At 42.6% G+C, this 11,503-nt stretch overlaps 1 protein-coding gene across 1 annotated transcript; it reads right to left on the reverse strand.

Moving 5' to 3' along the window:
• Positions 1-947: 947 nt before the first annotated feature.
• CETN1 (centrin 1) lies at positions 948-1,466 on the reverse strand. The gene has a single exon (XM_049901013.1). It carries the CDS (start codon positions 1,464-1,466, stop codon positions 948-950), a length of 519 nt encoding a protein of 172 aa, XP_049756970.1.
• Positions 1,467-11,503: the final 10,037 nt, after the last annotated feature.

Consider the following 11,503-nt stretch of genomic DNA (forward strand, 5'->3'; position numbering starts at 1 on the left):
TTATACACTCTGGTATCAACTATATACTTGAGGGGAAAAATCAAGTATCAAGTACGAAGATGTTTTAAGAATTCACAGATAGTGACTTGTGATAAAGTAGTAATAAAATATCTAAGGTTTTGTTAGCTTATCTTATAAGGACAAATAGCTTAAAACGTAGATTTTTTTTTTTTTTACAATTTTCTAAACTAAGTCCTTACATTTGCAAATATTTACTCAAAATCATTAGTTAGCTTCATCTCTCAAGCAAATTATATTTTGCTTGAGCCAGTGTTAAACTGTGCTTTTAATCTATAGTCCAGGTATTCATTCTGGCCCTCGATAATTCATAGTAGATAATATACACACAAACGACAAAAAAGCATTTCATGTGATGAAGCCAGAGAATAGACTAAGTTGTACAATTTGCCAAGCCTATACTTCATAACACTATCTTTCCTGAGCCCAGCAAGTACCTAAGTGAGCAACCGTTTTCCTTCCCAACAGAATTTAATTTAGTGAAAAGCAGTGCAAGGATGACCGCTGGCAGATTGTTTCATCTTGCTGGAACAATGACTTGAATTTAAGGAATGCTGAAGCAAGATAATGTGGGAACACCAAAGAAGTGACAAGGAAACCCACATTTCTGATTGTCCCAAGAAGCTGTTTCATATTGCTTTAATGGATGTCCACAAGTGAAAGGCAAAATGGCAGGTGGATAGAAGCTTCAGGGCCTTTATCCAATCTAATGTGCTCCAGCTCTGCTCTTGAGAATTAAAAACAAAAACTCAAATTAAAAACATCTTTAAAATTCTATAATGGAGCCAAAAATTTAGAAATAGAATTATCTAGACAAATTAGTGGGGATGGGGAGAGATACCCGCTGCCCTCTAAAACAAGTTTTCACAAAACAGAAGCGGGAAATCCAAGTCGTCACTGAACTTGGCGTTTGCCAGGGGAAGCTGGCTTTAATAAAGGTTGGTCTTCTTCATGATCCGAAGAAACTCTTCCTCGTTTACTTCACCGTCTCCATCCCGATCAGCTTCGTCAATCATTTCCTGCAGCTCCTCATCCGTGAGGTTTTCCCCCAATTCATTGGCCACACGCTTGAGGTTTTTGAAAGAGATTTTTCCGGTTTCATCATCATCAAAGAGCCTGAAAGCCTTCAGAATTTCTTCTTTGGTATCTTTCTCAGCCATCTTCTGGGTCATCACGGCCAAGAAGTCATTGAAGCTGATTTTCCCAGTGCCTTCCTTGTCCACGTCGGAGATCATTTTCTTCATCTCCTCCTTCCTGGGCTCAAAGCCCAGCGCTCTCATGGCCACCTTCAGCTCCTTCACGTCGATGGTCCCACTGCCGTCAGCATCGAAGAGATCAAATGCTTCCCGAACTTCTTGCTTCTGATCTTCAGTGAGTTCAGGCTTTGGGCCCACCTTTCTTCTCTGGCTGGCAGAGGCCACATGTGACTTCTTAAAGCTGGACGCCATCCTCTGCGGCGGCTGTTAGTTCAACGGCGTTAGCGCTGCTCGCTGGGGCCCCCCACCCGGTGCGCGGGCACAGCCTTGCACCTCATTCGTTCCCAACGGTCAGTCCTTCCACTGCGCTATCCCAGAGAGCCCTATCCCACTGAGCCTGTCACGTCTGCGCGATCCTATTTACCGTTAGCGTCCACGAGTTGATACCTGAGCTGGCAATAGCTGCCGATAGCCACAGTTGTCTTCCATAATTCATTGGTACTTGACTGTTCTTTTTTCCTAGACCATTTGTTAACATCCATTGAAACCAGTTTTGTCTATTTATTTGGAAGTCCTTCTTCTCTCCTTTCCCATACTTATTTTAAAACCCTTAGTCTGAGGTTAAGGGTAAATTTAGGATCCTGGAGACTGGGTTTGAATCACTTGACATTAGATGAGGGGAAGTAGTAGGAAAAATATTAAAGGTCACACCAAGCATCCAAGTTGACATAAACAGAAAAGCAGATAAAATGGAAACCGTTATCCATAAAAATAGTAGAAGTTTGTCGCCTGACATTACATTCAACGATAATAGAACTTCACAAGTTTATTTGGCTTGTCCTCAAATATGAGATGTAATATCTGAATGTGCAATTTACTTTCAGTGTTTCATTTATAAATACTCAGAATAGTTGCACTTGAATAATGGTCATAATTTTATTCGGTTTACTTTTAATTGGGAGTGGGGGAATACTATAGATTCTGGTACTCTGGTTTTTAAAAACCCTAGCACCATATTCCACCTTCTTCTGTCAGTTTGCCGTACTGTGATGGCTTGCATGTGGTTGTGATTCTGGAAGCTATGCCACTGATATTTCAAATACCTGCATGGTCACCCATGGTGGACAGGTTTCAGCAGAGCTTCCAGACCAAGACGGACTAAGAAGAAAAGCCTGATGACCTACTTCCAAAAATTAGCCAATGAAAACTTTATGGATCACAACAAAACATTGCCCAACTTTGGACATGTTATCAGGAGGGCTCCATCGGTGGAGGAAGACATCATGTCTGGTGAAGTAGAGGGCCAGTGAGGTCATGGGAGACCTTCAGTGAGATGGATTGGCATAGAAACCACAACAGTGGACTCAAACATGCTGGTGATTGTGGGGATGATGCGGGACTGGGCATTTCATTTTGTTGTGCCTAAGAGCTCTGTGAGTGGGCATCAACTCAATGGCAGCTATCTAGCCAGCAACATATTGCTCTCACTGATTGCCATCCAGTCAAGACTGTGCTGGAACCCACACCTTAGCAGTCCTCCTTTGGCAGTGGACACGGAAGGAGATAACTATGGGGCATGTTGGGACCCAAAATTGCCTCATGGGAACAAAGGAGTCCTCCTGTGAACCAAAGGGGCAACAGAAAAATAGCTTTTCAAGTGAAAAGAAGGAAAAAAGAAAAAAATCACTAAGTAAGCCCATAAGTGGATTACTTAGAATTGCTCCATACTTCTTTACCAAAAAAACTAAACCCAGTGCCGTCGAGTCAATTCCGACTCATAGCGACCCTATAGGACAGAGTAGAACGGCCCCATAGAGCTTCCAAGAAATGTCTGGCGGATTTGAAATGCCAACTCTTTGCTTAGCAGGTGTAGCACTTAACTAGTATGCCACCACGGTTTCCACCCATAATTCTTCATACAGCTAAAAAAGGAAAGGAAACCTTTTTTTTCTTTTAGCTTTCTTGAAAGAAAAAAAATATCACTATTCAACCAGTTACAACAGTGAGTGACTCACAATTAGAAGGGTTAATAAATATTTGTTGAATAAATGAATGACAATATAATGTTGGTCCTAAAACACACAAACATACCCAAAAGATTAAATAGTGCTAGTAGTGTTTTACGAATTCAATTTTTTTAAATTAGTGATCAGATATGGTATACACGGCATGTTTAATTAGCCAGATCTCATTACCTGCCCCTGAGGATATATGGCTTACTGGACAGAGTCCTGGGCAAAGGGTTTCAAAGGCCAAGGAAACTCATCTGGGATCTCCCCTCTCCCACTTTTCAGCTCTTGTCATAGACATCATCAGCTCAAAGTAGACTTTGGCAGGCAGACGCTATAGCTGCTCATACTTCGACAATGCAAATCCTCCTGCCTCCTCCCATATCCAAAACCAGACTTAATAAGTCACTGACTTATTAACTGTGACCTTGGGAAAGTCACTTAACCTCTGTGGTGAAATGAGTTCCTTTATGTGGCCTTTTGCCTTGGTTCTTTGGAAAAGCCTCTTGAGGGGTTTTTCCCCTAAGCCCTGAGGAGTTACCCAGAGGGTTTGTTGCTTTTGTCCAGGTTGATTGACAATTCCTGGGTGTCTTAGTCACCTGGTGCTGCTGTAAAAGAAATCCACAAGTGGATGGCTTTAACAAAGAGAAATTTATTGTCTCAGGGTTTAGGAAGCTAGAAGTCCAAATTCAGGGAGCCAGCTCCAGGGGAAGGTTTTCTCTCTATGTCAACTCTGGGGCAAGGTCCTTGTCATCAGTCTTCTCCTGGGTTAGGGGTTTCTTAGGCGCAGGAACTCTGGGTCCAAAGAATGCTCTCACTCTTGACTCTTCTTTCTTAGTGATAGGAGTTCCCTCTGTGTCTCTGCTTGTTTCTCTCTTTCATATCTCGAAAGAGACTGACTCAATATACAACCTAATCTTGTAGATTGAGTCCTGCCTCATTAACATAACTGCCTCTAATCCTGCTTCATTAACATCATACCGGTAGGATTTTCAATATACAGGAAAATCACATCAGATGACAAAATGGTGGACAATGATACAATACTGGGAATCATGGCCTAGCCAAGTTAATAGATATTTTGGGGGAACACATAACACTGAGTAAGCTATAAACAACTTGGTTTTGATACTTTTTGTCTGGTTCTGTGCTGCAGCTGGCCCTGTAATTAGTATGTACCTTGCAGGATTGGTCAGTAGGCTATACCACGAGGTGACTATCACCTACTATGCAAATGACATATCTGTCCCCCTGCTGGGAGGGACCATTATTTGAAATTGACAGGGAGTTGTGTATATAAGCAGCCAACCACACAGAGATTTTAGAAACAGGAAGCAGGAAGAAGCAGAAAGGAGAAAGATGAGAGAAGAAGCAAAGAGAGAAGAGACAAGGAATCTTCTAAAAAAGCTGTAACTTTGGTCAAAGGCGGTAACATTGAAGGCCACAAGAGGCCCAGAAGGCGCCCAGAGGTTGAGATGGAGACCAGCCTGCAAGGGGCCCTGGCAGCAGAGCTAACAGCAGGGAGGCCGAAGGCAGAGAGGTCTGTCCTGAGAATGGCCTGTCCTGAGGGGCCTGACCAGGGCCTGTCCTGAGTGGAGTGAGAGGGGCCTGTCCAGAGGGGGCTGAGAGGGGCCTGTCCTGATGGGGCTGAGAGGAGGCCTGCACAGACAAGAGGAGCTGAGAGAGCTGTCCTGCACAGAAGAAGGAAGATTTTATCTACATACTTCCTAATCCTGGTCCTGAGTTGTAGCCTATTGATCCTGATCCCAAATTGTACCCTGTTACTTCCTTAATATGCCACTTAACTATAAGTATGGTCTGTGAGTTCTGTGTGGCCATTGCTGTGAGAAGTATGGTTGGTGTCAGAATTGGTAAAAGTTCAAAGAGTGGAAGTATCTCTGACCTCTACCCCATAGGGATCACTTTAAGGCTGTTGCTGGTCATTAGCCCCCCAGAAGTTAGACAGGTTCTGATGCTAATCCAGCCACTACCACCATTTTACAACCTCCCAGACTCAATTCAAGCATCTGCAAAGTAGGCATAATAATAAATCTTCCTAGTAGAGCTCCTGTGCAGTTTCAATGAGCTAATGCATATGAAAGCTCCAGAGGCAGTTCCCTAGTGGGGCCATAGAAGGCTGGATCATTGTTAACTGAATCTCAATTCCTCCCTGACATTGTGCATTTCCTTTGCCACCCAATCCTTTGCCCAAATTCAAGCCAAGCTATGATGAGTTGGGAAAAACTGAAGGATAGAAGCTGCCTTACATAGAGCTGCATTTGGGCCAAGTTGAGCTCAAAGCAAAACAGTTGTCATAGTTTCCAGATGTGTGCAATCAACAGTCACAACAAAGGGCCACCAAGACCTCCCTGAGTAGACCACAGTGCCCATGGACAGAGTCAGCTTTGCCTGGGGAGTTATTTAGTGTTCATAATCCGAGATCTGACTTTGAAAGGAAAGGGAAACTTAAAAGCGATTGATGGTGTGCCTAGCATTGGGCTTGGTCCTCACATTTGCCATCTCATTTAAATCTTTGCAATCATTTCTCATTTTGCAGATGAGGCACAGGAATGTATCCAAAGGTACACAGCCACTGAAGGGTGGTGCTGGGACTTAAACATTGGCCTATCTGAGTCCAGTGCTGAGGCTTTGTCCACTATACCATGCTGCCACCTCCAAAAGCCAAGGTTATTACCAAAATGTCGTGTCATTGGTAATATATGGCATCTGATTTTCTTCTCTAAACCTAACAATAACGAAGCATCTCACCTAGAAAGGTTTAACACAATTTGTAGGATCTTGGGCAGGGTCCCATTTTGGGACCAGCCACCAAGAGACGAAAGAACAAAGTGCTTGGAATTTACATTTGTTGTTCTTCAACTCTGCTTCACTCCACCCCCTGCTCTCAACTCTGTGTACAAGTTAATGGAAGGCAGTCTGGGCAAAGTGCCTTTGGTTGGCGTTAGTGAGCATGGATCTAATGCATGTGAAAATCAGCTTGGTTACTTTAAAGTCACTTTTAAAGATCTAATTAGGCTAACATCAAGTAAATGAGATGTGCTGGAAAACCATTGGCTATGAGCGTTTTTTTTTTTTGCCTTTAAAAATTCTTGTACCATGATGTCCTAGGTAATATGCAAAATCGGCTGTTGATTATCTGAGAGGAGATGGTTGTTTAAGTCTGGTCCTGGAAACTTAACAGCTGGAAGGGGGGAGGTGCTGGAATTCCACAACAGGGCCTGGCGTCAGTTGAGAGCAAGAGAAAAGACTCACGCAGCTTGCTTGTTCTTATTATTTGGTTTTCCATTTGACTTCCATGGCATGAAAAAGGTGAAGCTCAGGAGCCTTTTAAAATTTAACTCGCACTCAGCAAATTCAGCAAATTCCAGGTGCCACCCAAGGCAGAAAGCGTGCATAATAGTTTCTTTATTGCTGCCTATTTACTTTCCAGCAAATGCAGAACAGAAAAAAATGCAAATGCTTGACACTTCTCCTACATAAGCTAGACAACTGTGCTGAGGTAGTAGATGGGGGACCCCAAAACCAACAACAACTGAGCCAAACTATTTATCCTTGAATACGTGGAGCCATTTACAAGAAATGGACTCAGCAGCAAGCGTTTTACAATCCCGGTGGTCTCTAAATGGGAATATGAAGTCAAGTCCAGTGAGTCAGCCCGAGCCTTTTTTGGCAAGCCCAGGAACAGAGCTAAGTGTCCAGCCAAGGGCTACAATTTCTCATCCCATGAACCCCAGAAATAAAGAAATACTCCTCTTAGATACAAAAGCAGACTATGTTTTATTAAGGAATTTGCCAGAATCTCACACTGTTTCTCAAACTTTTCACCCAAATACTCCTAATAGCAAAGGAAAGTTTAAAGCACTCCCCAGAGACCCAGGGAAGCATTTGGGAGAAGCCTGCAACAAGCCTGAAATATCTTTATCCTACGTTTTATCTTTTAAAAAAGCGAATTATGTCCTCTGCTTCTTACTACATTTGCTGGTTCTATCATGGTTTTGGAGTCCCTGGGTAGTGCAAATGGTTAACCCACTCAGTAGCTAGCCAAAAGGCTAGACATTCGAGTCCACCTAGAGGAACCTTGGAAGAAAAGTCTGGCGATATACTTCTGAAAAATCAACAGTTGAAAACCTATGGAGCACAGGTCTGCTCTGACACACATGGGATTGGCTTGAGTTGGGTTGCCACGACTTTGGGTCGAACTTGATGGCAAATTTTTTTTTTTTAATCTTCGTTTTAAGTGACTGACCATGGAGTAAATTCGATTCCCTCCAGGAAAATGCACCGTGCTTATTTTGTGACTTTAAGTGTACCCCAAAGACCAAAGCCATGGTCTTTTCAATTGCCTCATATGCATGCAAAAGCTGGATAGTGAAAAAGGAAAACAGAAGAAGTTATGCTTTCAAATTGTGATGTTGGTGGAGAATACGGAATATACCGCAGATTGCTGGGAAAATGAACAAATTAGTCTTAAAAGAACTACATCCAGAATGCTCCTTAGAAGAGACAATGTCAAGACTTCGGCTTACTTACTTTGGACACGCCATCAAAAAAGACCAAGAGCTAGAAAAGGACATCATATGGTAAAGTAGAGGTTCAGTGAAAAAAGGGAAATCCTCAATGAGATGTATTGACGTAATAGCCACAGCAAGGGACTCAAACATACCAACAATCAGGAAGATGGCACAGGACTGGGCCACATTCATTCTCTTATGCATAAGATTGCCGTGAGTTGGAGCTGAGTCAACGGCAACTAACAATAACAACAAATACGTTATAGCCAACATGGGTATGGGTTCTAATGTGGAGCCTCAGGGGAATAAAATAAAGATCTAAAAGGTTTACCTTCCCTACCTAACAAATACCCTTCCACTTACATATCATTTGGGTTTGAGAATTAAAGAAGAAGGAGGAAGGGGGAAAAATATGAGAAGGGGAAGAAAGATGAATGAGCATTTTGAACATGAAAGGTAGAGTGAAATGAAATGAACCCAACAAAAGAATGACTGCCTGCTCTTCTTCCCAGAGCCCAAACCAGCCCAATTTAAGTGTTGCTTTGATGGAACCAAGTAAAGAAAAGACACAATCTATGTTGATATAAACTCAAAGTGGAACCTCACGGGATTTGTGATCCAGCAGTTGTTCTACCTTGTAGGTAGTGTGTAGAAGGGCCCACCAGCACAGGCATCCAACAGAACATCCAGAGGCCTAGGAGGGTCTTAGCTGGACTTTTCTAATCTCCTATAGACTCTGCAGAAACCCTGGTGGCGTAGTGGTTAAGAGCTATGGCTGCTAACCAAAAGGTTGACTGTTCAAATCCATCAGGCATTCCTTGGAAACTCTATGGGGCAGTTTTACTCTGTCCTATAGGGTTGCTGGAAACCCTGGTTGCATAGTGGTTAAGTGCTACAGCTGCTAACCAAAGGGTTGGCAGTTCGAATCCACCAGGCGCTCTTGGAAACTCTATGGGGCAGTTCTACTCTGTCCTATAGGGTCGCAATGAGTCAGAATCGACTCAATGGCCATGGGTTTTTTTTTCTTTAATAGGGTTGCTATGAGTTGGAACTCATAAAAACTCCATGGCAATGGGTTTTTTGGCTATAGACTGTGGTGTTTGTTACTCTTTGATTCACCTTTTTAATTCTCCAAGGGCCCTGAAACGTCAGCATCTAAACTATATAAAGCTGACTCTGAGGCTGTTAACTGAGGAGAGTTTACCACTCACCAGAGGTTGGAAGGTCAAAAGCCCAACTGGGCTGGGTATAAGGGTATACTGAAGGATTAGCCGTGAACTGCAGAAGGAATGTCCTTTGAAAAGACATTGAAATTCAAATTTAAAAAAACAAAGCAAAGAAAATAACTGTGCAGGCCCAAGAAATTAAGTCCTCAGGTGGAAGTTAGTCTGTGGGTTGTATATGGGAAGTTGGTCTGTGGGTTCACCCAACCCTCATACAGGCCACCTCTTCTGTGGGGGCTCAAGCAGTAACAGCACTTCTCAGAGAACTGTGTTGAAGGAAAAGAGGGAAGAAAAGGACAGTCGGAAAGTTGAATTCTAGCCTGAAGTCCACTCACGCCTATTTCCTTTGTTGTTAGCTGTTAATGAGTCGACCCCTAACTCCTGGTGGACCCATGCACAATGGAATGAAATGTTGCTCCGTCCTGTGCTGTCCCCATGATCTGGTATAGATTGGTCCATTGTGATCTGTAGGGTTTTCATTGGTGGATTTTTGGAAGTAGATCACCAGGTCCTTCTTCCGAGCCTAGTCTTAGTCTGGAAGCTCCACTGACTCATGGGTGGTAGCTACACATAAGGTACATCAGCCGGGAATAGAACTCAGGTCTCTCATATGGAAGGGAAGAATTCTACCAATGAACCATCACTGCTCTTGACCTAGTCCCTTTAGTGTAGCATACATATATTTATTAAAGAAACAGACCATATGATAGAACCAGTCCATAGAGAAAAGAGAACTACTACATACGTAGCAATTAACCTGGTTTTCACCCCTGACTCAACTCAAAAAGAGCAGGAGCCCTCTCTGCCTGCCGTGTCCCTGCATTCTTTTCCACCAGGCCCTTTTTGGTCTTACAGGGTGCCTGTGATTGGCAGTGAAGCTGATGGAGACAGAATCTCAGGGACCACCCCTGAGGTCCTGTGCAGGGCACAGTGAGGGAAAAGAACAGTTGGGGACTGGAATCTTCTCCCGCATACCCTACAACTGTCATATTTTCAGAAGTCTGGTCCCCAACTCATAGAGGGTTGGGGAGACCAGAAGAAAGTGACAGTAGATAGTAGAGGAAATTTATACCTCTCATGAAGAAAAGACTTGCATTAAAAAAAAAAAAAAAAATCCGAGAAGCAGATTTTGAATAAAAAGTAGTTCCCTGACTGAAATAAATATACATTTTAAAATAAATATTTAAAATAAACTTCTGAGCTAAATTATAGTTCTACTGCATTTCAAAGTTTAGCAGTTGTGTCAGCAAACAAAACATCAAAGAAAGCCAACAGGTCGTTTTAGTCTACTCTAAAGCAGCAACTAGAAATTCCGTTATCAACAAGTAATCATATTACAGTTCCCTCCTGCTGAGGAAAGGGAGTGCAATTAGGGCAGGAGGAGATGGCGTCTCCCTCATCCTCTTGAGTTGACAACCTCCCCACGGAGGTTTTTCTTTTAGATGTGGGTAATTGCTGGCCCTCCTAGTTTCCTTCGTCTTCTGCATCGACAAAGTCCTTTCCAAATTCCTTTGGTTTTTGGACCATTCTTATCTGAAATTCGTGTTCTCTTGTTTTTTTCATTTGGCACCAGCCGGTGTTTCTTTTGCCCTGAATGCTGTGCATGGGACAAAGCTTAGAGTGGGAACTGGGTCATCTGGTTGTGGTGTTGTTTTCAATTACACCTCATGCAAAGTGTTTGCCTGCCAGGGTGATTTCAGGCCCCATTTCACTAGTGCCTGTCCATGTCCATGTCCATAGCTAGTTAATATTAAAGATTCCCACATTTTCTAAGAATAGGTTTCGTACAGGCACTTTCAAAAGTAATATTTTAAGGAAATGAGGTGGGGGTGAGGAAGAGAAAGCAAGTTAATTCTAAGATATAAACTCACTCATCAAACTCATCTACCAAGTTGGGCTGAAAAAGGGGGAATACATACCTCACAGCAGATCTGCCCTGTCTTTGAGAATTCATCAATCACAAGTATTTATTCCATGCTAAGAACATGATAATCATTAGTTAACCTGTCTTTTTGCCTTAAAATTGTGAAAATCCTAATTTCCCAACACAGTTAAATTTTATAGACTAGGACGTAAACTATAGATTTTATGCTAACACACTAAGGGATGCACAAATATATATAGATTTAAATTTAGCATGGGGACACTCTAGAAATTTACAAGACCAGGATTAATGTCTAGATAAGTAGAATATGATAAACAATATGTTCAGAAATTGAATTCTTCATCTTGTTCTTGTTACAAGGAGTTGGTTCTGACTCATAGTGACCCTACATCAACAGAACAGAACACTGCCTGGTCCTGTGCCATCCTCCCAATTGTTATGCTTGAGCCCATTGTTGCAGCCACTGCATCAGTCTGTCTTGATGAGAGTCTTCCTCTTTTCCACTGATCCTTTACTTTACCAAGCATGATATCCTTCTCCAGGGACTGGTCCCTCCTGATAACATGTCCAAAGTATGTGAGACGAAGTCTTGCCATTCTTGCTTCTAAGGAACATTCTGGTTGTACTTCTTTCAAGGCAG

This window comes from Elephas maximus, chromosome 11, assembly GCF_024166365.1.
Source record: "Elephas maximus indicus isolate mEleMax1 chromosome 11, mEleMax1 primary haplotype, whole genome shotgun sequence".
In the NCBI taxonomy this organism is placed as follows: Eukaryota; Metazoa; Chordata; class Mammalia; order Proboscidea; family Elephantidae; genus Elephas; species Elephas maximus.